Source organism: Colias eurytheme, chromosome 3, assembly GCF_061535395.1.
Source record: "Colias eurytheme isolate Ceu_HAF_F1 chromosome 3, ilColEury1 Martin Lab GWU primary, whole genome shotgun sequence".
Lineage (NCBI taxonomy): Eukaryota > Metazoa > Arthropoda > Insecta > Lepidoptera > Pieridae > Colias > Colias eurytheme.
This window is the reverse complement of record NC_142982.1, coordinates 8,998,415-9,026,280: the sequence shown is the minus strand read 5'-3', so window position 1 is coordinate 9,026,280 and position 27,866 is coordinate 8,998,415. Positions and strand designations below refer to the sequence as shown.

Here is a 27,866-nt window from a genome sequence, read left to right as displayed (position 1 = left end):
CTCTAACAAGACAATTAATTGATAAGGAATCAAATCATTTTCTTCAAAACTGCGCAACGGATTTTGATGTGTTGTTTAATAGATAGAGAGGTTCAAGAGGAAGGATTAAGTATATAATTTGTTAAGTTTTAGACAACACGGGCGAAGCCAGGGGAGGACAGCTTGTAATGTATATAGTATATACACCTTAGGAAGATTTATTTTAACATACCTATTATGTGTATAATGTATTACATAATTTCATGTAGACGTTCTACGCGGAATTTGTTTTCATTGACTAAAAATATTTTCTTCAATAACTGTGTTAAAAAATTATAAAATCATTTATACTAGGTACACGCGGTGTACACTCCATTTACAGGTACCTGTTATGGATTGATTTGTAAAATATTTCAGAAATATAATTTACAAATAAAGTAACAGCATCTAAATGAAAAGAATAACAATACGGCGGCTCGTAGTTCTAACATCGAAAAACGAAAGATGACTCGCCCAACGCAATTTTTGCAATCATAGTAACGTAGCGGTCTCCGAAGGTGCGTGGTGGTGGCTATATAACAGAGCAGATTGTTTTTTCCTTGCACACTGACCCCAGCACCATCAGCTATGAGAGTGGTGAGTAGTCAAGTGAAATTGTGTACACAGCTTTAGGTTGAAGCAACTTTCGTCGTAAACAAACTCGAAACTGGATTCGCGGCCTAATGAGTAAAGTCGAGTGTTAGTGAATTGTAGTCAGTGATAGTTTTATTTTCGAATTAGTAAAATTAATAAAAATCTGCTTAATTATCATAAATTATACATGGAAAAAAATGTGTACAATTTTTCTATGACATTTTGTTGTTTTAATATTGCAGTGCAAGTCATATCAAATACATTATTCTTTTTTCAGGTAATAATATTGTCAGTGGTCGCGGCCATTGCTGCCGAAGCACCTTACCACCTCCCGCAACCGGGGCCGCAAGCGCCATCTTTTAATTTACCGGCGCCTCAACCAGCCCCCGTCTTCGTAAGGCCACAACCCCAGCCGGCCCCGCAATTCATTCAACAGACGCAATCAAACAATGGTTACAATTATCAGCAGCCGAACATAGGACCGGCTTTCGTTCAACAGCAGCCCGCCCCAAGACCAGTATTTGTGCAACAACCTCAAGTATTACCCCAACCCGCTCCTCAACCCATTTTCATCTCGCAATCTCGGCCACAACCCCAGCCGCTTCCACAACCCCAAACATCGTACGGAGTTCCACAATTACCGCAAATCTATAACCCACCTCAGCAAGTTTACCATCAACCACAACCACTCCCAATCGTACAACAGCCACAAATCTCTTACCCACAGCCTCTCCCAAGCTACCAACAACCAATCTCTTATCCACAACATTCATACCAACAACCTCAACCACTCCCATCCTACAGCTACCAGCAGCCAGCACCACAACCAATTCGTCCTTTGCCTCAACCTCTCCCAATTATCTCCCAACCTCAGCCGCAGCAACAGCAATCCGGTTACTCTTATCAACAACCATCTGCTCCCGCGCCCATTATTCCCTTCCAGTCACAGTCCAGTCAATCTGCTTTGTCCAGCTACCAAGCGGATTTGAACCAATACAACAACGCTCAAGTATCCCAAAACAATGGACCGGTAAACAGCTATCAGGCTGATCTATCCCAGTACAACAGTCCACAGCAGCAACAAACACATAGAGAAGCTCTCGACGAACATGTAGTTAGCCAAGTACAGAATATCATTAGGGATAACGAACATTCAACGGCGAGAGACAAGGGTTATTTGTCTTTGGTATCAGGAGTGAGTCTAGAAAATGCTCAGCCTAGCATAGAAATCTCATCCTTTGTACAAAACTCTCGTTTACCATCAACATCCATATCTAGTCAGAGTTCATCATCGCAGCTCATTTCATCGCCATCAGGCCCCTCAGCCCCCTCATCTGATTATGGAGTGCCATCAGTAAGTCAATCGAGCAGCTCTGGAAGTAGTTTTGCATTTTTACCACAAAACAAACCAGCTACTTCTTACGGAGTACCTAACTAATAAGTTAGCTATTAAGATATTGTAAATAAAAGACTCTGACCAGTTGTTATTAAAGTATTTTTGTAAATTATACGTATTTTCATTTGACATTCTTAAATTATGTGAATAAAAAGTTTCTACATAAAAAGACTACACTGCATAAAAAGACAATTGTACATAAACATGAACGTTAAATTACAAAACATTTAAAATGTTATTCAAAAAGTTTACGTGTATTTTTTTTATTTTCCTGTGCATATTATTTTCATAAACAGTGGATTCTGAAGAGCAGTAACCTGTAAATGAATCATATGTAAATAAAGTCTGTATTATGAAGACATGTTAATAATTAACAAGCAAGATATTATGTTAATTGAGAGGCATTTGAATTCATTAATGTGTTACATACAAAGTTTATGGGATAATCAGATGTTTGGGTTCCATCATTGGCACATTTCGATGTAGGTTTACTTCTTGCGTAGTATTTTTCTGAATACGTAGAAGGTTCTTTTCTTGTTCCATTCGCACATGTACACACTGATAATTTTTGTTCTACAGTATTGACCTGAAGAATATATAAAGGTTAAGAGGTTATTATTACAAATACAAATAATTTTGTAAGTGATTCTCGTTTAAATAAAATTCGAAGTGTCAATAGATAAAAAAAGATAATTTGGAAAATCCAAAAGTGCACGCCTCATAATTTTTTTTTAATAAATATTTTTAATTATTATTTTTGTTTATTTAATAACAATTAAACCACATCGAATCAGACCCTGAAAAATGAAAGGGTTCTATTCCTGAGCATACTCAAGCGTAAGAGAAAAAAAAAGACTCGATTAGTAAAGTATTTCGGTCGCTATCGTGTTAACAAGAAAAAGGATCCGCACATACAGACACACGGACGTCCAAGACAGAACTTTTTTAAACTGTTTTTTAACTAGTTTAAATAACAAAAATGACATCAAAAATATCATGAACGTTAAAAATAGTGTTTTTTCTTAATATGTGTGTGTATGTATTATCTTACAAGTGCAATGTATGATACATAAAGACATTTTAAGTTTGAAAAATCAGATGTTTTGCGCGAAGCGACAGTAGTACCCACCTCAACGCTTCGCTTATGAGGCGTGCAATAAATAGAATATTGTAGTTTGTTTGGCTTGATAAATTATGATTGTGTTTGATTTTATTGATAATAGAGGATTTATTTCGATAAAATTTTCGAACTGAATGTTTAATATAGATTTATTACTATAATAATTATAGCCCACCATTACCATATCGCATATTGAGATTAAAAATAAGAGCTAGAAAAAAAATGCTCAAAATTGAAAATATATACTTAAGTATAAGAAAAGCAAATCTCAATCCTATCCTATCCTATCCTATCCTACTAATATTATAAATGCGAAAGTTTGTGAGGATTGATGTGTATGTGTATGTTTGTTACTCTTTCACGCAAATACCTACTACTGAACTGATTACAATAAATTTAGAAATTTAGCACACATATAGAGGGTAACTTGGATTAACACATAGGGGTTTTATCCCGGAAATATGCTGGTTTTTCTTTGAAAACGCAGGCGAAGCCGCGGGCGGAAAGCTAGTAGTATATAAAAATGAGCAAATATTACCTCAGCTTGTGGTGGTGACTCAGGTTCTTTGATGCAAGCACATAAAGCTTTAAAGTTTTGACGTCTTGCATTTGATTGATATTGAATAGATCTATCGACTTTTTCAACTATTTCAGAACATTGGCACAATACATTACATTTTTGTTTGTTCTTCTGGTTGACTGAACAGTTTTCATTACATGACTGCAAAAACATAGATAATTAAACATGCTATATGTATTAAATAAATATCTATCTGAATACTTTTCAATGTTAGAGGTACCAGGTTTCACTCTATCGACGGTATACATACGAATGCTAATTTGCGTTTTGTTGTGCTTGATTCTTCGCTTATTGAAATTTTAACGTATAGGTACTTAGCAATAATAAATGATCTGTAAAATTCTAAAAATGCGTTTTAGCCACTTCTTGAAGTTTTTAACGTTTCAGCGAGCGTCATGAACACAACTTTTACCTAATAATAAACAGGATCAGGATCACAATCCTATTTATATTTTTAAAATAAATTTATTTACTTACCACTTTATCAGTATGCATTACATCATATGGAATTGAATAAACTTCTTTTTCAACCAAAATGCTCGTTAAACTGTGAGATTTTGTTTTTCTTTTTTTGTCCGTTGTTGTTTCAGTAGAAATCGTGCAACATGACCCTTGTCTATAAAAATACACATTAGAAAGATTATATAATGAGTATAGCGTGAAATAAGTTGTAAAAAAATTCAAAGGAACCTTGGACACGTTTCGGAAGCAGCGCGTGACAGATTTTTGGGCCGCAGAATAAATTCAAAGCTTTTGTTAGATCTGAAAATGTTAAATAAAATATTATTATACATAACTTGGGAATAATAAAAGTTTCAAATTACGTTTATTTCTAAATTTCATCTTACCTCAAGAGAATATCTCCATTGTCTTTGCTGTTTGTAAGCTTACGATGTCTTTTCCGCGGACTAAAAAACTCTGTACAATTAGAAATTTGATATGAACCCATAACAAGAAATTTGATAAAAAAGCCTACCTTTTTATCGCCTGAAACTTCTTTGCTGAACAAGAGTCGGAGGCATTAAAACTAAAACAAATTGCAAGCCTCAATTTCAATTTCACTCATATAATATTTAGCCACTAGATAAGTAAAATAAGAGTACGTCTACGACACTGTATGAAGTGATTGTCATCATGAAAATAATTTTATTTTATGTATTTAATAATCAAATTGGGGCTTGGGACATCATCATCACCAATCAAATTTAATACAATAACGGAACAGCATTTAAAAAGCATTCATTTTTTTAATGAGATAAACTATAATATTCATGATTTTTGAGAAAAGCTTTTTACAATGTCCGAAAAATCAACAACATACTTAGAAACTTTGTCCATTTCCACCGTCGAAGTTTGCTGGAAGGTATATTTCATGCGGGCGACTCGACTTTCTTTCAGAAATTCTGTATATTTGTCATCAAGCCACGTCGCGAATCCTCCGATATCTGGTGTATTTGTTGTTGTCGAGTTTGTTTTTTGACACGGATTACGCTCCTTAAATGCGCAGGGGAATAATTAATAAAATTAAGAAGTCAAAAGAATAAAACTTGTAGAAAAATAGTACCCACGAAACCTTAAAATTGGGTACCTAGAGGTACGAATCGAAGATTCTATTCTAATAACAAGATATACTCAGAGAGACAAGAAAAAACTTATCCCCCATAGTCATAGTAGGCACATATAAAAATATTTCATATAGTTCATAAAAATTGTTCAGCTTGACGACACATTTAAAGCTGAGAACGTCTATAAATATTAATAAAAAAATAAGTCAAGTTCCAAGGATAATAAAACTCGAAACTAAATTATTACTTATTTTTAGATCTACGATATTATTAGAATTCGACTAAGACTTTTTTAATTTACGTAATGTATCTCCAAAAATTCCACTTATATTATATTGTGAGCTAAGAATAAACGTGCTTCTTTACCTGAGTGTACCATCTAAAAGCTTTTACAAAGCAATTAGGATTACGTTTTTTTCTTTCCCTGCTTCTCGTGTTTCGATGGTACGGCTGAAGACAAAAATAAATTAAGAATTCCTTTTTTTAAATCTAGATTCTATAACGTAATTAATTGAAGTTTATATCTTTTAAATATATAAACTCAAGCTAATCCTATTAACAGAATCATTCAAAAAGTTAGTGATGACTTGCTCAAATATATAATTTTTCAATATTTGACCAGACTATAATTTATCTAAGTGTTTATGTGACCAAACTCTATAATTTGTAGAGTTTGGTAAAATGTTCAAGTGAAGAAGTATTCCTTTGAGTTAGCACTACTTTAATTTAATTTCTAATTGTTTATTAGTTTTAATGAGAGTTTCAATATTTTTAAACGTACCATTTGCGTGTAATAAACCAAAGGATGCATGGCCCAAGGAGTAGCATTGTTATTGAATTCTCCACATAAACATTCGTCATCATTACCATCACTTGAAGATGTTGAAGCCATTTAGAATTTAACTGATAAATAAGAATATAATAATTAAAATGATAAGAAGTTGATTAAAATTTAGAGAACTGTCATTATTTTGATTATTGCGTCGACATATTACCTACAAAATTGAAGTTTGACATCATTATGAGCAGAATACGTTCATAATAATTTATGTAGGAAAAGGTATATTGCATGATCTATGTTGGATACCTGTGTTCTGTGCCTGTGTTGGATAACTACTTGTTGGATAACATATCTAGAGCTTGAGTTAAAAATTAGACTTATCTGACTAATTTATGCATATCAATTTTTCTTTTGAGGATGCAACACGTAATTTATTTCTTACTTCTATTTGTTCTATTTGTTTGAGTCGAGATCAATTGTGAGATCAGTGAACACCATGGTCACGTAGTTAGTGGTATAAAATTGAAAGAGTCGCCGTGCATAGCAGTGACATATTGAGGGTCTCATAATGTAGTAAGGATGTGATAAGGATTTTATCCTTTGTGAATTATTCGAACTTCGTTTACTAAGATATGTTTTCGGTCACTGACCATGCTGCGGGTGCTTCTTAATCATACCTACTTTGTTATTATCGACGAATGTTATGGAGAAAATAAAAATTCCAACTTTACATGCCTCTCAAGTCTCAACCACCGAGAGGCCAGATCCGACCGCAACACAATAGATTTTCTATTGTGTCTGTGATTCCGGGGCCTGATGGATTAATGATATATGTTATATAGACTACAGGCCCATGTTGAAAAAATTATGGGTCATTTGACCCACCACCTGACCTATCTAGAATGATATAAGAGCATAAAATAATAAGATTCAGCACTATGACGTCACTCGTAAGCTGTCCACCTGAGTGCAGATGAGAATTCGAAAGTTCAGGTAGAGATTTTCTCCCCTTGTCTCCATGATTTTTGTACGGCGTTGCGGAATAATGGCTTAAAAGCAGTATAGAAATAGTATGACACAGATGCCGTACAAAAATGGTAGTCCACAAAGTCGGAATTTATTTTTATTTTTCGACAGTTGCCGGGGTAAATTTGGTCATTTGATTTTGTACGGCATCTGTGTCATACTATTTCTATACTACTTTTAATCAATTATTCCGCAACGCCGTACAAAAATCATGGAGACAAGGGGAGAAAATCTCTACCTGAACCTTCGAATTCTCATCTGCACTCAGGTGGACAGCTTACAAGTGACGTCATAGTGATGAATCTTATTATTTTATGCTCTTATATCATTCTAGATAGGTCAGGTGGTGGGTCAAATGACCCATAATTTTTTCAACACGGGCCTGTAGTCTAATAGTATCAGCTTTATTTCAAAGACGTGTAGAAGTTGTAAATATCAAGATTGACGAAATAATATATCACCATTTGTAACATTTTCTTATTAATTCAGTGCAGAATATTCATTATGCAAACAAGATTGAACCCAATTTTGAACTGTCTATGGTAGATAGAGATTAATAATTATCTCGGCCATATCGATTAAGAGACATCAACGATTTTATGTAAATAAGCAAGATACAACCTGTTATGGTCTACATCAATTTGTTTTTAATGTGCTTGTATTTTGCCGCCAACACGGCCTATACGAATAATCATTTTACAATTTCAAAACTCAGTGATGATCAGGCAAAACGTAAGACGCCTACTTGTGTATAAGTAAGCAGTATTATGTCCTATCACATTATACTTGATATATGTGTTACTATGAGATTTGGCTTTTATTTTCAATGAAAATATTTCTAAATGTTATTTCTACGATGGGTGTAAGAGCACTATACAATAAAATATTTTCAGAGTTTACCTGTTTGCAATATGAAGGAGGCCAAAAACTCGCTCTCGCAAAAAAATGGCGACGTCCTCTTAAGATAAAGCCTTCAAATCATCCCAAGTTTAAAACCACACCAATACGCACAACAAAACAAAATGTTATTTATGACATTGGTATGTGAAAAATAATATTTGATATTTTTATGGAGTTAAAATTGTCAGGCTGTACCTATTGTAAATTTTTCACCAAATATTTAATTACTGTATGATTTTTTATAGAAGTATTTCTGGGATCTATACTTTAATTGTAGCTCTCTTTTTAGATCCATATATTGCATTACAAAGAAATATTGAAGAAGTTATCTTTGGAAACGGATCGTATGATGGCAAGTGATGGCACCTTTTAATGCATATTACTTGTTTTCTGACTTAGAGTATTTTTGTAAATAAAATATATATTTTTTTTTGTTCAAAAATAGTTATTTCGCTATAGTTGTGAATATATCAATTAGTAAGGTAGTATCAATTAGTAGGGAGATTGTAAGAAAAGGAAGTTGGTTTCCTACCATCGCAGTCTATGGAGAACCAATAATTGTAGGAAACCGCAGTCTAGGAAATCGGAGTAACGTTTTAAGACTTTTAGTATCTATTGCATGAATGCCTAGAATTTATCATTTTATTTCATAGGTATGGAAGAAAGAAAACGACTCACTTTAGATAAGAAGGAGAATAAAACAGCAAAGCTTTTGCATCAGCCTGATGGGAAAATTTTCAGGTTTATCAAGCTTTACTAATAGTAGAGAAAATGATGTAAGGTAGACCTTTACGTCTCCGCTTACAGGCTTAAAATTATATTTTATCTGATAACTGTTTCTGAACTCTCTTCTGTTATGCCTTTACGTTTACCATAAAAGAGAAGGTCATGACTATCATTTATACAAAATACATGACCATGTTAGGTGCTTTGTGGTTATGATAAATCTGCCACTTCAATAGCACTTCTCTTCCTAGCTTTGGAGCTAGAATTTAGCCGTACCTAGTTATTTCTTTTTAATTATTCAGGAGTGAATTGTACCAGAATAAAAGCGGAGTGCATCTACCAATGGCAGAGTTCATACATCGTGGGTATTGTAGCCTGAAAATAACAAAAGATTATATGCAAACAGCGGTGAATGCATTTGCCATACTGTTGTATGGAGATTTAGATGATATATCCCGGTTGCCTTCTGATTACGTACTTCAATCTGTAAGTGAAATATGTTTACACGTTCACGAAGATATAAGACTTTGTTGTACATAATATTATCACCTTAAAATGTATATAAGGTGTTAATGAATTCATATTTTGAATTGCGACGAGTAGGTATATAACCTACCTATGTATGTATGTAACAGTTCATGTCTTAGAACTACCTACCTACCGCAGTGTCTTATAGGTCATACCATTAAATGTTTTTGCAGGCTCGAACGATATCCATGATGAAAATAGCTCGCGAGAAACTCGCAGCCATGTGGAATGTTGTCAAAGGTGATCAAGACACGAGTGAGATTTCGTACGAGACACTGGCTAAGTATCGTCCATTGTTCAGATATGTTAACGGAAAAGAAATGTCGAAGCTGAATTTGAGTGACGTGCGAATCCTCTCTTACATTGGAACTCACTCGCACTTGGATAGACATCAGGTATAATATTGAAATGAGGATCCGAGACTCATATTATCAACTAAGAACTGTTTGTTACTTCGAGCAAAAACCTTTCGTTCCTTTTAAGTAAAATACACATTATCTGAACACACTAAACTGTATTGGCATTGATTATTATTATTATGAGTTAGTAGGAAATATGAGGCAAGTTATGTATATACTTAAACGGATTTCGAAACATCATACCTACATTCGACTTAGAATAATATTTTGTACAAACGATTAGGTTGTCTTTAAGTCTTATAATATAAGAGCCCACGACGGCCAGACTTTCCTTTCTTTCGGAAAGTTGAAAGTTTCTCTGTATATGTCTCCGATACAGATAAGAACGACTAGCGATTATCAAGTCTGGGTTGTGGTTACTTTGGCAGGAAACAGGTAGTAAGGGTGTATAAAATTGTACCTAACTTTCATTATAGTTTAAAAGCTAAATTTTATATATGTTACTTGGGGACCTATAAAAAGACATTACCTTAAGAGCCAGACAGTTTTCATGGTTCTTACATCTAGCCAGACACATTTAAAAAATAACTAACATATCATCAAATTCACATAACTACCTAAAAGCGTAACAAATATGAAATAACCCACTAAAAACATTAGTTAACTATAATTATTAAAAAAATAAAAGTATAATATATAAGTAATAAAGTTATTACTTATCTTTTACTTAGACTTATGTTGATGGAATTTCACGTATCTCGATGACTTTTTTATTGTGTCATCGAGATACGTGAAATTTCATCAACATAAACCCCCGTAAAAGATAAGTAATAACTTTATTACTTATATATTATACTTTTATTTTTTTAATAATTATAGTTAACTAATGTTTTTAGTGGGTTATTTCATATTTGTTACGCTTTTAGGTAGTTATGTGAATTTGATGATATGTTAGTTATTTTTTAAATGTGTCTGGCTAGATGTAAGAACCATGAAAACTGTCTGGCTCTTAAGGTAATGTCTTTTTATAGGTCCCCAAGTAACATATATAAAATTTAGCTTTTAAACTATAATGAAAGTTAGGTACTATATTATACACCTTCACTACCTGTTTCCTGCCAAAGTAACCACAACCCAAACTTGATACTCGCTGGTCGTTCTTATCTGTATAGGAGACATATACAGAGAAACTTTCAACTTTCCTAAAGAAAGGAAAGTCTGGCCGTCGTGGGCTCTTGATCTATTAGATAAGTAAAGAAAAACGTTTTAATTAAATATAGAGCTACTTTTTTGATAAAATGCTACGAATTAAGTTCGTCTCTGTATTGTTAAAGAAATAAACGAACAGGAAAAAGGCATATAAGCGCATTTTTATGCAGTATTTGATACCACAAAGCATAGATTCTAGGCTATAAGGCCAAGTTGATGAGAGCACAGTTTGGAATTACGCAAAAGTTCGGAGGTTGACAGTCACCGACTATTGCGAAAGTGTGCTATCGGTAATGGTTCCAAAAGTTTAACACTATGAACGTGATAATCAAATTATTTGGATTGTTTATTTTACAATATACAAACCAACGCTCAGTGCAGACATTTAATATTGAGTACATTGAAACTGTGTTTTTTTTTAAATTATCCATCGTGCGACGTCATACTGTTAGTTATTTAAAGTACGACGTAATAAATTAGCAGCTTAGAATCATTAAGTCAACATATTTATCCAGTTTTTATTATCTAACAATCTGACCAGATAGATGTTTGGTAACATTAGAAAAGTTTATAGTTATAAGGTCGTTAAGTTTTCTTAATTTTTTTAAATTATTCGCGCAACTTTCCTAATTTTTTTTTATCATATTGGCAAAGGATGGCAATGATTGAGACATGGCCCTTCAAAAACTGTAGAGTTTACGCGTAATGTGAAAAAGGAATTAATTCGTAGATATACGACTATATAGATATTGAATCTTCCAAAATTTGCTAACGCTACGATATATCAAAATACTTCTAGGTCGGGTTGGTGGCTAGCAGATATATAACCTTAAATCCGAAGTGGTCGGAGCCTAGATATTTAAACTTAATGAACAATTTACTATGCGGCGTGCCTATGACATTCATGAGAAGGGTGCCTGAAAATACCTTCTTACAGCTTTCACACCAGGTATACGTGTTTGTATGTCTATATGATACTTTTATACAATTTCTATGCAGAATTTTCTCCTCCCCCGACTTGAAATAATGATGATAAAGTATCTAATTAAGAACGCACTTTTAAGAGCAGCTAACTACTCGTCGTAGCTTAGCTTTAAAATTTAAAAAATAATGAATCTTCTTTTGCAATCGGTTAAAAAGGTATCACGATTGACGAATATATATTCACATTTAAGTTCATGTTCATGTTAAGTTCAATGAAAACTTAGATGGTCGATTTTTTTAATGTACTTAATAATGTAATAAATCATGTAATAAATATTATCCATCGCTTATTTATTAGACTTAGATATTTCTAAAAATTTCAGGTATTTTATCATATTCATGCATGCGATCCGTTACAAAGACGATTCTATCTCGCTCTGATGATGAGAACACAAGTTAGTTGAGAAATAATTCTAATAAAAAAATGTAGAGCTAATTATCTCTTACTTATAGAAAGAAGCCTTATCTAAAGGTTTTCAAATAAATTATAACTTTTATGATATCAATGATGTACCTCGATTGCTTTCTAAGAACTCAGTAGTATAACTGACCGTCAATATCAATATTTAAAATATTTAACTAAAAAATAATGATTTCCTAAAACTTTAACGCCCTTCGGTTTTATAGACGCAATAAAGTATGAAACAAAAAACTGAGTTAACTATAATATTTATAAAGGCGCTACTTTTTAGGTGTTAGGAAAGTCGTATAGCTGGAGTGCTAACGATGTAGCTCGCCTGGGACTTTTATTAGCAGAGGTTTCAGGGCATCATCTCAGTTCTATCAACCCTAAAGCTATGTCTGGCATCACTTCTAAAGTAAGTTTGTGTTACGTTGCGTTATTTAGATAGAAGATGAATTTAGATATGTGCCTACATTTATTTATGTATTTTGGGTTTTTGATAATTCTACTTTTAGGGATGTGAAAATGGCCGGCAAAGTTGATCCTTTTCTATTTGATGTCCGATTTACGGTTAGGTTAGGTCACGCTCACAAAGTTGCGGGAAAAACTAATAGTCTATTATGCGTAGAGATTTATATTCATTAAAATATTACAGGTCATGCTTGAAATGTTACCTCAAAATTTGCAACATTTATCGGAGGCACAGCTTAAGTATATTGGACAAAAACCACTTAACATATTGGCAAGGAAATTAAAAGATTATCAAGATCAATTACAGATTTATGGTAACAATGGAGGTGTTCTTTTAGCGGAGTATTTTTATTTTATTATAGTGTATTCTGTAGTATTGTTATTGAATAAAGTAAGAAGGGTATTTTTTAATTATTCCTATCGCTGCTCTCAATTAACCGTCCATTGTACCGTATCTAAATTAGCAGTAAGTATACAATCTTTAGAGATGGACAGACGACCTGATCAAAGTGGCGGGGAGCCGCTGGATTCAGGCCGCTGGTGATCGGTCGTTTTGGAAATCTTTGGGAGAGGCCTATGTATTGCAGTGGACGTCTTGAAAGGCTGGAATGCTTGATTGATTGATTGATACAATCTTCAGCAGTGGACAAATGTAGGCTGATAATGATGATGATGATACAAATTTCTTAACATTTTTTGTTAGATTATTCAGGATTTTTGGCAACAGAAATTTCGATTTCAGTTTAAATTTTCGTTGCTAATAACAACCACGGTGTGAAAAAACTAGACAAATATATGTTATAAATTAAATTCTTTTAATTTTTCTATTGATGGTAAATGGAAAGAATAGTTTCCTTCTTCATTACACCTCGCTTCCACCTGTAATAAGCAAGAAATAAATCGATGAAGGCTTTTGATTCCATATTTTTTAAACGAAAACTTTATGGATTAAGAATTTATGAAATTGAAATCAAAATTTGTTGAACTATAAAATAATATTTTGTGATCCGACGTATCGCTCTCAATGCAAGATATTAAAAAAATAAGCTTTCAAAGAACATACCAGAATATTACACCATTCAGTTTGTGTACTACTTGGTATCGTTAATTTGTCGCAGTTTTGCACATCCTCTTGGTTTTTGGAGGATTTCGAAAGTGTTGCAGAAATTTTTGGACTACAAGTTGACCTTGAGACATTATATTCTTTTACGCTATGTACTTTACTGGTTGTGTCTTCACGGTTTATCATTCTTTCTGGTTTTATTGTAACACTTTTGTTTTCTTCCCCGTCTTGATCTTGTATATTTTTGACATCTTCAAATCTACATATAAAAATTAGGATAGCTCTATAAATTTTATACTCTAAGAACTGAGATAGGCAAAATTAAAGATTAATGGTTACCTTTCGGAAATGTTTTCGTCTTTTGATAACACAACAGCACTTTCTTTTGGATTGGCGTTATTTTGTGTCAGGGAATTATGACTAGTCTTTTCGTTACACGAACATCTTATTATTACAACTTTATTTTGACATCCGAAACAACTGCGTCCATCAAGTGGATTAATTGTTTTCAGTTGTTTAATATAATTGTTCGTTGTTACAATATCTTTGTCTAAATCAACTTGTAAATTGGTTTGTGATTGTTTGGCAGTTCTATCAGAAATTAAGCGAATACTTTTAGTAAATGTATCGCTATTATACTTAGAATGGGCACTAAAATCTTTGACTTCTATGTTCAAGTTAAAATTAATAGTACATTCGTGATTGTGCCTACTTTTTATTTTGTCTGCAATTGATATAGTGCTTTTTTGAGTTCCTAAATCATTATTGTTTTTGATGTCTTTGGTAATTTCTTCCTGTTTAATAGATTGTATGTTTATATTGTTTTTATTGGGATCCTTGACATTGTCGTTAGTTTTTAATGGTGAAGTTGGTGGAGTATTTGGTTTATTATTTGTGATAGTCGTGAAACCTTTATCAGCATCTACAAATAATGATATAGGATCGCTCTCTAAATTTCGATATACATTACGCTGTATATCAGCTTCTTTATCAATGTCGTTTTCTGCAATTATACTCTGCAAAGCAATATCACTTTTGCTTTTCTCTCTATACAAATTACTTACACTTTGTTTAGGATTTGGTGCATTGACTACATTTGTATGTGTTTCATCATCGTTTTTTGATTCTGATGTTTCTATTTCAAGAATAGTACTCGTCATTGGTTTATTTTTAAGTGACACGTAGTTTAGCGTATCCTTACTTATTGGATGTGTATTTTTTCCAGCAGAAGTAGGTTTTCCTTGAGAAGACTGAGTAGTATTAGACGATAATCGTGAGTTATTAATTTTTCGTAAAACTGTACTTCTTGGGTTTAGTACTTTTCTTTTTTCCAATGGATTCTTGGATAGAGAGTTTGGTCGTTTAGAATTCCTGATCGGTATGTTCGATTTACTTTTAAATTTTTCTTTTTCATCCTGTTCAATACCAATCAAAGCAAAAAGTTTATTCATGTTATAATAACATTTGGATAATGTTTACTATCTACATTAATCAACCAATTTATATAAAAATATCAAAATATGTTTTAAAATAACTCTTACATTCAAAATAGTGCTGTCTTTTGATGATTTATTTACTTTGATGGATGAAAAACCAACATTGTCTGAAATAAACCTAACAAGTAAATATAACGTAGAAAAAAGTTAAGGAGAATAAATTTCTACATTAATGATTCTTGTAATATACCTTGGACAACAGGGTTTAGTGTACCTAATCTTTTCTCTTGTCGTTTCTCCCAAGATCTATGAAAAGTTACCATACATAAATACAATAAGATAAATTCCTAAATCTCAGAAAAATATGTTACATTATCAGCTATAATGTACGTATATTTGATTAGATTTTAATATATATTATGAACTATCATTTTGTATTTTATAGTTCATAAGAATTTATAAGGATATAAATAATCACCATAAATAATAACTTCGATTTTGTAACGCACAGACAACAAGTGTTGTTCAATTAAAATATAAAATAAAAGAAAAACAAAAATAAAGTTATACCTTGATGCTTTTAAAAGGTATTTGTCATAGCCAGCTTGTATAAAAGGATCGGGTGGAGTGACAGCTACATATGCAGCATCATTACTTAACTCTAGAGGTCCGTCCACTTTCTTACCTTCTACCGAGTATAGTTCTATCAAGGAATGTCTATAAAATATTATAAACTAAATATTTTAGGCTTTTTGACAGATTATTATTACGTATTAATTTATGTCTTTCAGTGTATATTTTAAAAGGTGACCCAAAAATTATATTTTGAATTGATATTAGAGAATCTATGAACAGTTTGTAATATAGGAGGACTCACAATGATCCATATTGCGAATGAGCCAAACATCTTAATGTCGAATCCCAGTTTTTTAGCTCATCTGATTGCAAATGGTACTTCCTCGGTGGAGTACAATGCTGGCCATTAGAGAAAATAAATATATCTAAAGCATTCCAATCTCGTGTATCATCTGGTATTTTAGCTGCATCCATAGCATATATAAATAATTGGAACATCAGAACTTTGGATGGACGATTAGACCATTTTCACATCGACGTATAATACACACAATTTTTTTCAAATTCATTGAAATGTGAGAACCCGTCATAAATATTCAACGTGCTAGAAACTTTACATGATAGGAGGTAACAGAAAATAAAATAATTTTAATTTAAAGGCGACGCAGTTTAAAACTACCGCTAAAATAAAAATGTACAAATGTCAAACTGATTTGACGTTGACATTGTAGTTTTGAGAACTTGTCAATTAATTTAAAAGCACGTTCACCTTTACCATATTATTATATAATTTATGTTAAAATAATACTCCTTTGTATAAAATTTATTATTAGAATTAACCTCTCAACCACCGAGCGGCCAGATCCGACCGCGACCCAATAGATTTTATATTGTGTCTGTGATTCCGGGGCCTGATGGATTGTGTGTAATAAACAGTTACACGATGAATATTAGATAAAACGTATTTAATCAATTGCCGAGAATTTGTGTGAAAATAAATATTTGCCTGTCTTCGCTCTAAGGAGTTTAAACATTCTGTTATATTTTTAACAACGTGTTCTCTATGATTCAATGCAAATTATACAAATTATACGAAAAATAAATAAATTCGCCACATCCAATTTATTCTATTAACAAATGTGTTCGATGTACTTCTAGTAACTTCATAGATTGCGCCTATCTCTATCTATTTAAAATTTAAAGCGTAGTTGGAGTAAAAATGTAGCCAAAAAGGTAGATTTCAGGAAAAGTATTTTTATATCATTAGGATACGTATCCAAATAACATGAGTAATCACTAATTTCAACACTTGATACAAATATACTTAAATAAAATAAAAAAAAACGCATATTAGGGTGCAACCCCACCTGTGTGGTGATTCCGTGGCACTCCTTTGTAACAGGTCAACGGTCGCCACACCTTGAGAGGGTAGCCTGTAACTGCACGAATTGCCTCTTGACATTTTGACTAAGATTTCGATAAACGTAGCAATATTCGATAACTTCAAATGCCTTCCCGGTCATGCTATGCAACAATTTTTAGAACTTATATGTCGGTATACTTTCATAAAATATAGTTTACTATTGAACACGATATCATAAGGTTGTACGTATTAGATTTCATGATTACAAATACGCAAAATACAAATTAATTAAATTATTGAATCTGTATCATTGTACAATAAAACAACTTTGATTTAATCCACGAAACAGCTTTACTGATTATGATGTGAATTTTTCTGGCTAAGATAACTTATTTTTATAGTGTTAGCTGTTACTCGGCCTATTTACTGATTATTTGTTACTTTTTTTCAGAGCTTCTATCTCTTATTTAAATTTCAACTATAGCTTCATTACCTCTTTTTTTTAAAATCATTTTTTTAAAATCACTAGATAACTACTGATTTCATTTCTCAATATATTATAGACCATTTTTAGGCTATTTATTGCACTATTTTAGTTGTAAATTTGCAATGGACATTTAATAAAAATATTTAACAATATTTTTGGTTATAAATATTTTAGTAGAGCTTATGTAGAAATAGTAAATTTGATATGAAATACATTACTTTTCAATGGTTAATATTCCAGAGATTAAGTATAATATGGCAACCTTATATAAGTTATAAGATAAGATGAAAATTGAGCTAACATTAATAACGCATTACTATTAAAATAATTCCACAACTATTTTAGCAGCAAAAAAGTCTTTGTATTCATATTCCTTACCAAAATATTTTTCCCACATTTAAATCTACGTTTTTAAACAATAGAATCCTCTTGTACGTTTGAACTTTGGAACAATGCTTATCACCAAACGTCTCCGGAACATAGAAGCATTTGTCACGGTGATCGTCAAAGTATAGTTTGGTTCATTCGTATTCATGTTTTCACTTTTCTCCCCGTTTTAGTCTTGCAATATGTCTTTCGATTTCTACGGTGCTTCGCGGTAGGTATTTGTAAGGCAAATTATGGGTGGGTCGCTCTTATATGGTAACCAATGTTTCTTTGAGTTGTGCGGCATAGATTAAAGATTATCTTGCCTTTTATAGACGTAAACAACTTCCTAGCATTACTTACGCTAGACTGATATCTACGCAAACACTCCATAGCATCGACAGGATTGGAAAGCAATTTAATAAGTATATTTGTAATATTATTATACTTTAGAAAAGGGTAAGTACATATAAGAAAGATACAATTGATGAGTAAAACTTACCTTTCCGATCTGAAATGGTTCGTTACTTGCTTGCTAAGCGCAAAGCTCGGTAACCGCTGCAAAATGGGTTCAAATATTTCAAAGAAAAAGTTTATTCTTTCTTGGACAGAGGTAAAAAATATGTTCATGTTATAAAAATTAATAAACAATTCTGGAGAATTGTAACCTACGTTGTTGAACAATTTGTTACCTACGTAAGTAAAAAAAAGTAAAATGGTGACTGAAAAAAAGGCTTATTTGCTCTATTATCGGGTAAACTATAACTACGCATCTATAAATAATAATTAAATTTACCTTTATGCACTTAAGTATTTATATCATAATTTCATATTTCCGAAAATCTTATAAAATATAATGTCATCGCACATCCTTTCCAACTCGACTTTATTCCCAAGCGTTTGTATTGCTCTACATTCTATAGCAAAGAAAAATAAAATAAACCATTTCATGCGAAGTAGGTACTATCCCAGATAGTAAGTTCGAACAAAAGTATTGTAATATTAATTTCATTGTAATCAATTCCATCAAATACATCGTAGACATACATAGAGTTAAAAGTTGAACTAAACGTATGCATATTCTAAGGAATGCCGCTATATTTATGTACCGCACTAATGCGTTTTATGAAACGAGTAAAAAACATAGGAACGTGTAAATAAACACACGACATGATCTATTCGTGGCGCGGCGCGCGCTCACGACGCATTTTGTTGCAAACAGATGCGAGATTCACTTCCTTTTAGTTTTTGTAAGATGCCGATGGTTAGAGCTTTATTATGCTCCTGAAATATAAAACAATCACAAAGTTTTTTTTAAGAATTATAGCTTTTAGATTTATATTTATATTTTTAGAAATATATTTCAAAACGCTCTATGTATAATCAGCTTCAAAAGGTAACAATTTACTGCGTTTTTTGTTATTTAATAAAAAATGTTTTGTAGTTTGTACGTAATTAATAGAGTATTTTGGCAGTACACCTTCTCAGCTGAAATAACAATTACAAAAATAATAATTGAGCTAAAATAGGATTTGGAATTTACACGGGATCGACTTTGTTTGTTGATCTATGCCAGTTTTGGCGAATGAAAGTTATGAAATATGTTAATGAAAACACTAATAATCTATAGTAAGGTTACGCTTTTTCAGTGTAAATCCATTATGAATTGAGAACCTTCATCAAAAGAGATTACATATTGTCGTGTTGCATGCACATGTTAAATATGTAATGCTGTAAAGTGACCCCAAGGAAACAGAATATTCAATGAGTCTTGCTATAACATACAGTATCATATCCCCCGAATTTTATAGGACAATTTGCGCAATTTCGTACCGCTGATTTTGACCTAATTTCCAAAACTTTAGGGGCCTTTCCGAGGCAAGGTCTGACAAGTGACAGTGAATAAATTTTAAAATATTTGTTACGGTATCGACTAATTCACGTTACATTGCTTTTTATTTAATAATTATAAAATTTAGGAACAAAGCCCCTCAAATATTTACTTACAAGTTCGTTCATTTTATTAAAATAAATGTAGATAATCTTTGTAGTATTTAGGTACAACACTTGGATTTTAAATCCGTTTGTATATTTTTAAGAGATAAGATTTACTTGAAATAGGACAATCGAAAGTTATCTTTAGTACTCATACCAATATTTTAAATTTTAATTTTACACACACACACATAATTAGCAGTAAAAAAATTAAAATTAAAAATTGAATCAATAGAATAGGTACTCGAAGTAGAGCTGTTATAAATCGGCTCTATTTTATATTTTACAAGGTTAGCGTGCTATCTCTAGGATAGAGGAGAAATGTGTATTATATAAACGTTAAAACGTTTAACTAAATACAAAATATGGAATAGCGTATTTTATACTCTGGTGTACCTTTATGGCGTTAAAATTCCAAGCAACTTTTGATATTAATTCAATCCTATTTTTATTGTGCCAAGCTTTAACATATTGTATTAACATGGGTTAAATTTCAAATTCATCTGCCACTAAATAATTGTTTTTAAAATTAAATCTAATTTTAAAAACAATTTTTTTTTATTATAATTCATAAGTATCGAATTAACTTCAATGCAATCCATACCGTGGGTGGTATGATAAACCGCGTGGAAAGTATCGATGTGTCTAGACTCGTAGTAGAGTAATTGTAATTTTATCAGGTGCTAAGCGAGTGAGCAAGGAGGACATGTGCCGGGAGCGGCCGCGTCGGGAGGGAGCGGCGCGGGGCCGGCGCGCGTCCTCCGGCCTCCCGGCTCGCGCCGCAGTCCGCGCCACGAGCCGCCGCCGGTTTGTAGTCTGTCGCCGCCGACGCTACATTCATACTTTCGTCAACGCGATCGCCTTTGTTTACTCCCCCACGCGCGCCCAATCTTAACAGCTGTTCCGAGTGTCTCTTTCAGCTCTGAGTGAATTGTGTGCTCACATTCCCGTGTTCAGTGTTATAGTGCTTTGTGAGTTCATGGATACCCCCGGATATTATTAGAGTTGACTGTGCGAAGCTCGCGGAAAGACGCGGGCGGCCCAGCCATGGCCGCCACAGCTCGCCGCGAGATAGACACCGGTGAAGAAGACATTGCAGCGATTGCAAAACAGATATCGGATCATGCGGAAGCGATTTATCAAACATGGAAAGCGCGCGGCCTTGCTCCTACTGAAATTTTGTCATGTAGGCCCACGCCCGGCCTAAAACTGGCAGACAGTTTGCGTACAAAGCCGAAACCAGAACCGAAGCCTGAAATAAAACAACGACCCGAATTCCGCAGAGACCGCCCAGAAATAAGAGAGCAGAGGCCCGACATTCGGCGAGAACAGAGACCGGAACTGAGACGAGAACATTTAGAAACTGCGGGAGAAACTATGGAAATGAATCTTCCTCCAGACTTGGTACCTGAACGCAATGGCACAGGAACTGTGGCTAACGTGAGGCGAGGAGATTCTGCAGCAATGCGTCTTGAAGTAGCACGTGAAGAGGAACGTCTCCTTAGGGCATTAAGAACCGGTGGAGTTGTTGCAGAACGCCCATCAGAGCGTCCTGATGTAGTTCCACCAATATCTTTAGTAGATTATGCTAAAAGTCGATACCAGGATCGTCTCGATACCGGTGCACGGAAACCATCAGCGGGGGCTAGTGGTGAGAGACGGGCTTCTCTTGGTTCACATGTAACCGAAGCGAGGTCAAAATTTGAAGCCCGGGCTAGAAGGGCTTCTAGTGCAGGTGCAGCAGAGACTGCATCTGCGACAGGACAGACACCTGTCAGACCATTCCTCACCAGAGGATCCGTAGCAGAACGCGTACTTATGTTCGAACGTTGTCCCAGTGAAGCTACTTTAGAACTAGCCAAAAGAAAATCTCCTGCCGCTACCACATGGCGAGGACCTCACGACGTCATCAATAGAGCACAGGTTAGTTAGGTGGTTGAGAAAAATTTAGTAATATTTTTAGCTAAGTAAATATCTAACCTTGGGCAAAGTAAATTATTCGTGTGCTGCATTGTTTGTTCTGTCGTCATCAAACTCGTGTGTATGGACAAATGGTAATGTGCGAATGTAAATAAATACATAGTATAGATGTTAAACTATTTATACATCTTGTTATTTCTGTAGAGGCGATGAATACAGCATCATCCGTGCTACCAAAGGTGACATCAGCTATTAAAATGCGTGTTTATGAATTCGTTATTATATCTGTTCATGTGTTCTTCTTTAATAATATTTTCTTTATATTCTATACATTTCGTCGTAACAATCAATAAATAAGGTTTCGTTTTTACGCCAGAAGCGATAAACAAGGCTTTCAAGGGTGAATATGAGCTATTTTTGTTATTGACGGCACAAATAATTCCAAACAATTGAAAGATGTTTCGAGTCTTATCGAAATGTTTATAAAAACAACACTGCCCAGAGATAAACTCTACAAATGGCTTTGCCATATTGCTATCAACATTTTTAAAGCTAAAAAGGTTTCAAGATGTCCATGTATGGCAGCGAATAAGTACAATGAACTAGGAGAATATGCTGTGTTCAATTAATTAAAACATGATCGCGTCTCATTAGTAGGTACTGTAGGAGCTGGCGCAGTACATCACATTTTTGTCGTTTTGCCAGTCACTTAGTCGTTGAACCCGAATTATAATAGCTTTTTCCATATCTATGAGGGCTATGATGAATAATATTTTAGATTGATATTATGAGGAAACACGATTTATTATTAACCATATAAATAGTTCAATGAGTAAATCCTGAGTAGGTAACTTTTTATTTTCTGATTACGGTGTCAATGAAACTCAATGAATCATTATTTCATTACGAAATCTCAAGTTAAACTTGACTTTATTTTCCTTGCGTAAAATGGTTGCGGTTTCTCCGAGAGTTGATTAAAACAGAGGTCGCAGACTGTAACAAAACAAGATTGTTATTCGTTCTAATGCCATACGGGTTCTACATTGTCCAAGACTCCGAGGGGCTATATAATGTTCTTAGATTGCATCCAGTTTCATAATATAGGTACTTAAAACTAGGAGTCATTGTTAACTAGCATTAACTAGCAGCCATTTAACTTACTGTAAAATAAAATACAAATTAAAGTTAATATGCCGAACTCTAGCTTATTTCACAATTTCATACCGGCACATTTATTAGAAAAATTATATTTTTACTATAATTAATAACTTGTACAGTTTCACATTAATATTGCTCTTTCATTAAACACAAATTAAAAAAGCGGATAAATTTGTGATATGACAATTTTAACGTAAAAAAGGTCAACGAAAGCAATCGTGAGAATTTGATTATGTAAAGATAATTTAGATTGCGTTTGTGAAAATTGTTACTGCGTGATAGGCGTGTGATAATCTTTGGATTGGATCGCCAGTTGACACAAATTGCTTGTTATTTTACGTGTTCCTACATCAATTAGGCGGTTAATTGGCCATCGTCAATTGTTTAACACTATCCTACCGCACAGTATTGAATTTGACACGAACATGTCTATTACGTAAATTGTAACACAGCAATTTATAAGACATCACAATATGTTGAATCTTTCTTTTGACATCTTTGACATTATCTGTGACCGGGCGTTGTCTAGCAACATTTTCCCTCAAATGTTGGTCACAATAGCGAAGATTAGGTCGCTAACTAGATAATCCAAAGGCCAGTGCCCCACATTTTCGTGTAGGTAAAACATAACAGTAGTAAAGCACACGCGTGGAATCACAAGCAGCAATGAACAGGATGTGATCGAAATCATTCTCGTCACGGAGCAACGCTACGCATTGTATCGGACTTTCAAATGAAAATATCTGCTTATTTCCATGTAAGCCGTGCTCTATATGTTTTTATTGTCTACAACGTTTGTAAACATTGAATTAATTCAACAGTAATTAATTACACACGGCCAAAATACAATATATAAAATACAAGCAAGTCGACAGTACGACTCCAATAGGAAACAGCTTTCCTTATAAATTTGAATTAAAAATGCATTAATAAGTACATGCATTTTGATTTCGACGCCTATATTATCTGTTAAATCGACGCTCTAAAAGATTGTTCACCTCGGACGTATAATATCTATGCTATGAAAAAAAAGTGTTCCAAATTTAAACACAGAACGACGAGAACTGACTTGGCTAACGCCCAGCGCCGAACGGCCGACTTGAGATGACTGCATACGAGTGAACGAAATCATGCAGTACTCATCAAATCCGAGAATTTCAACTAGGTCGCGTAATATACAGGGTCATTCAAATAATTATAGCTACGCCTCTTTTAAGGCAGATAATTTTTTTACATAATATTAATTAAGTAAGAATTTTTTGATGCCTATTTTATTCAATTAACTTTCATTTTTTTTTCGTAAGTTTTAACAACAGTCTCGAAAGAATTAATTGCGAGAACTCTATAATATTATTTATTGATACTCTATAATATGATTTACCAAAAGCGAGCCAATTTGGTATGTGTCTCATATAAATAGAATCTAAATTGAAAGATTTAGCAATACATAATGATTATTCTATGATGGTCCCTAGCCAGGAAGAACGAAATTACTTGGTCAGTAGGAAACATTAGGTAAGTGGTACGGAAACGTTTAAAGGCAATTAAACGCAATTGTTACGATTATTCTTCATTGGGACACTTTCGTAACAACAAGATTGTTTCATGTGGTGCCGTGAAATATCGTAATATCACGCATATGGACCAGATTTCTTGTGATCAAAAAGCAATGTGGAACATTCATTGTGAAAGAGCAACGTGATTTAAATATTTCGCTAAAGATTTGCAATTGTATTAGTGTTACTGGATATATGCTGTATGCAAACATAATGTTTTTATTTTAATAAGAAACTGACATGAAAAATGGCTATAAATTTACCCGTCTGTTTTATTACTTAATTATTATTCTTTAAAATGTTGTGGACAGGATTTACTTGAAATTGATCTGAATATTTTAGAAGAATAATGCCTATAATAAATTGTTAAAACATCCATATTTTGTAGATTTTCTTACTCTGTTATTTATGTTTCCATTTATATTATAATGAAGTAATATAACTCCTTAACATGTCAAATGGGAATGAGCTAGGTTCATGCGAACTGTTCTAATTTTATACGAATATTTAGTCTGTGCCAATTTGCGGATAACGAGAACAGAAACATTGTGAAGTGCATTATAATATTATAGAGCGCTTTTGGTAGAGTTCATACGCTTTGTTCAATTTTGCATAATTATTGCTGAAAACGGGTTGAATAACCCCCCTACACATTAACCAAATATTAATATAAAAGATTATTAATCTCAGTTGATATGAAAGATAATAACAATTGACGTTTAATGACGTACATATTATTACGTACTTTAATCATGATTTGCGTTACCATCAACTTGCGATGACGTTATTCTACAACTACGCGATCCAGAAGATTTGTAATGAATTTTTAACTCGGTAAGCGCATGCGGATCTTTAAATAATATAATGAGTGTAACAAGACTTCGATTCATTGTTTGTGGGTGTAGGCGTGACATAATGTATGCAGGTTCACCTTGCGGTAGGCGATAAGGCGAAACTCGTACTCGGGGTACGTGTAAAACTTGATTCTAAGTTCCAAGACCCAAGGTCACGCCGGCACGCGATCCTAGGAAACCATTAATACTTAACAGTTATTCCTCAATCCTATCTCGATTTATGACGCGATCTTATCTATTGTTAATAATTTAGCTAATAAAGTGGAAAAGCTTGAGATGAGATTAATTCGTATGGCTATTAATTTTATTTAGCAAATAAAAGTTTGTATGCTTTATAATTTACGACTTATTTGATATGCCAGTGCCGCACAATCATATAAAAAGAAATAATTGTAATAATTATTCACAAATGCTTACGGTTGATAAAAATCATGTTTTTAAATACTCGGAACTCTCCATTCACTTTAAGTTTTATTGCTAGCTTTTATCAGTTGTATGTTAAAACTTATCTATAAATTAGATGTTTCTCACAATTATATGGCAAGTTGACTTATTGATAATAATCTTAAGTGTATACTGTAGAGTGAGTAGAAAGTTTTGCTGTATCGCTAACTTGTTAGTTGTTAAAGCTAAGTGAGGAATTTATCTCATGGCACGCACTATAGAAATAAACCTGTCTATTGAATAAAAAGAGGGAAAAGCGACAGTGTCCAGTCCATCTAAATTCTAGTCATATTTGTGTTTCGTAGAAACTGTTAAATATTTTTGTGGTCTGAATCTGTTTAATAATAAATTAGCTTATATTTTAACAAGTATTATTAAATCTGTTGTCATTTTAAATATTGAGAGGTTTTAATTTATATGAGTAGGTATTTTGATTTACGAGTAAATGGCACAGAATATTTGTCATAATAAAGTAATTTAGATTAAAATGAAGTCTATGAGTGATTTAATTAAAATTTATCCTCCAATTAAGCTTACTTTAATGCTCATTATGTAAATAAATGAGCAATTACAACGTGCGTGTAATTATTCATTTGACACTTGGTTCTTGATTGTGATCACGACGCAGCGTCTATGGCGGACATTGGCCATTTAAATTCGGCAAGATTGTTGTTTTGTGTAAGCACTTTCACTTTCACATCACAGAGCAGACAAGTTATGCTGTGATGAGAATTTTGCTTGATTGTCATTGCACACGCAATGAGATATCTTTGATTTCGTCATGGGGTAATTAGGTGCGTAATAATGTGTAATAAAGTGTTGGTAACGTAAACTTATTTTAGAAGTAAATGACACAGTGAACTGACTGAAGTGACTGTATATATGATGGCCGGTTTCCATCATTCAATATTTCAAAAACAATTCATTTTCCTTGCAAGCAGACTCATGACGTGAGTAATTATACAAGACAGCAGAATTTGGAGGTTGCAAACCTAATTATAAAAATATGTACTTAAAATAATTGAAGGTGGATTTTAGAAATAATTAATTTAGAAACCGAAGAATTAAAATTGACACTTTTTAATTTAGCTGCTAGCTAATAAACAATTTGATTTAGCTGTTTTTCACTTGATTTTATGCAAAAATTTATTGTTGCCTGCAAGTTGCAACCCTTGCGGTGTAATTGCATTCAACTTTATTGTAAAAACCTTATATTTCAAATTGGAAGATCCTATAATTTTATTTTCATTTCATTTTTTATGGTATTTTTATAAATTACGTTCAGTTCGCTAGTATTTATATCTAAATGATGTCTGAAGGTGTCAAGGAACCAGCTCTTTAGCTTGGCAAACAGAGATTAAGGATCATTAGTTTGAGCTCCAATTTAATTACGTTATTTTGCAAGCCGAATAAATTACCTAGAATCTACGATCAGCGCCTGTTAATCAGGGTTGTTGCCTCAAAAAATTAAGTTTCATTAACTCGAGTGATGAGGAATCAAGGCCATGACGTCATCGCAAGGGAACAGAGATTTGGCGCTTAAATAAATAATTTCAATTATTTGGGTTGTTAATACCTACCTCGCACTTGGATATGTATTCAATTAATTAGTCTCTACATAACAGTCACAAATTATTCATTTACATTTGGTAATTATTTACGTCGTTAATTATAGCAGGCTGTATTTGAATGGAAAGCCTATTTTGTATTTGACAATCATTAATTGTTTGTATTCATCTACATATACCTGCAGTTAACTATCCGTAGTCTAGATGCTTAATTATTCCAGTAAGTACTATCAATATTTTATTTACGGAATTACTTTAAACGTACATATAATAGAGCTTATACCCAGTTTAATATTCATATGCCCAGGGGCTATTTTCAATAGATATTTCCAGCCCTATTAGCGATCCATTCAACTCAATTATACTGCTGCTAACGAAACGCTAAATATTTTAGTTGGAATTTCCTTCTAACTTGAAATT

The 27,866-nt window shown here is 33.1% G+C and overlaps 4 protein-coding genes across 4 annotated transcripts in view; 3 read left to right on the top strand and 1 right to left on the bottom strand.

Annotated features, from left to right (window-relative positions):
* Positions 1–547: 547 nt before the first annotated feature.
* On the top strand, positions 548–2,120 carry LOC149909846 (uncharacterized). The gene is made up of 2 exons (XM_090119944.1): positions 548–615; positions 890–2,120. The coding sequence occupies exons 1-2, from the start codon at positions 607–609 to the stop codon at positions 2,048–2,050; spliced, it is 1,170 nt and encodes a 389-aa protein (XP_089976070.1). The 5' UTR covers positions 548–606; the 3' UTR covers positions 2,051–2,120.
* Positions 2,121–4,063: 1,943 nt separating this feature from the next.
* LOC149909845 (uncharacterized) lies at positions 4,064–6,180 on the bottom strand. Its single transcript, XM_090120143.1, has 8 exons — positions 6,055–6,180; positions 5,640–5,723; positions 5,030–5,202; positions 4,685–4,735; positions 4,557–4,616; positions 4,399–4,470; positions 4,186–4,324; positions 4,064–4,120 (listed from the first exon to the last, which is right to left on the bottom strand). Exons 1-8 carry the CDS (start codon positions 6,163–6,165, stop codon positions 4,064–4,066), a joined length of 747 nt encoding a protein of 248 aa, XP_089976269.1. The 5' UTR covers positions 6,166–6,180.
* A 2,455-nt stretch (positions 6,181–8,635) lies between these two features.
* LOC149909844 (uncharacterized) lies at positions 8,636–13,407 on the top strand. Its single transcript, XM_090120142.1, has 7 exons — positions 8,636–8,721; positions 9,009–9,192; positions 9,408–9,629; positions 12,110–12,181; positions 12,479–12,604; positions 12,845–12,974; positions 13,403–13,407. The coding sequence occupies exons 1-7, from the start codon at positions 8,636–8,638 to the stop codon at positions 13,405–13,407; spliced, it is 825 nt and encodes a 274-aa protein (XP_089976268.1).
* Positions 13,408–20,711: 7,304 nt separating this feature from the next.
* The window catches only part of LOC149909839 (uncharacterized), an 89,290-nt gene continuing 82,135 nt past the window's right edge, over positions 20,712–27,866 (top strand). The window contains exon 1 of the mRNA XM_090119967.1: positions 20,712–21,869. Within this exon, the coding sequence (XP_089976093.1) occupies positions 20,994–21,869 (876 nt within the window). The 5' untranslated portion in view covers positions 20,712–20,993. The remainder of the gene's footprint in view (positions 21,870–27,866) is intronic.

Excerpts from the sequence above, each read along its gene's own strand:
- LOC149909845 (XM_090120143.1), bottom strand. The coding sequence starts at position 6,165 with ATGGCTTCAACATCTTCAAGTGATGGTAATGATGACGAATGTTTATGT. Across the intron at positions 4,736-5,029 it reads GAAATGGACAAAGTTTCTAA|TTTTAATGCCTCCGACTCTT; the intron begins GTATGTTGTTGA and ends AATTTGTTTTAG. Across the intron at positions 4,121-4,185 it reads TAATGCATACTGATAAAGTG|GTAAAAGTTGTGTTCATGAC; the intron begins GTAAGTAAATAA and ends GTTTATTATTAG.
- LOC149909844 (XM_090120142.1), top strand. The coding sequence starts at position 8,636 with ATGGAAGAAAGAAAACGACTCACTTTAGATAAGAAGGAGAATAAAACA. Across the intron at positions 9,630-12,109 it reads CGCACTTGGATAGACATCAG|GTATTTTATCATATTCATGC; the intron begins GTATAATATTGA and ends TAAAAATTTCAG. Across the intron at positions 12,182-12,478 it reads CTCTGATGATGAGAACACAA|GTGTTAGGAAAGTCGTATAG; the intron begins GTTAGTTGAGAA and ends GCTACTTTTTAG.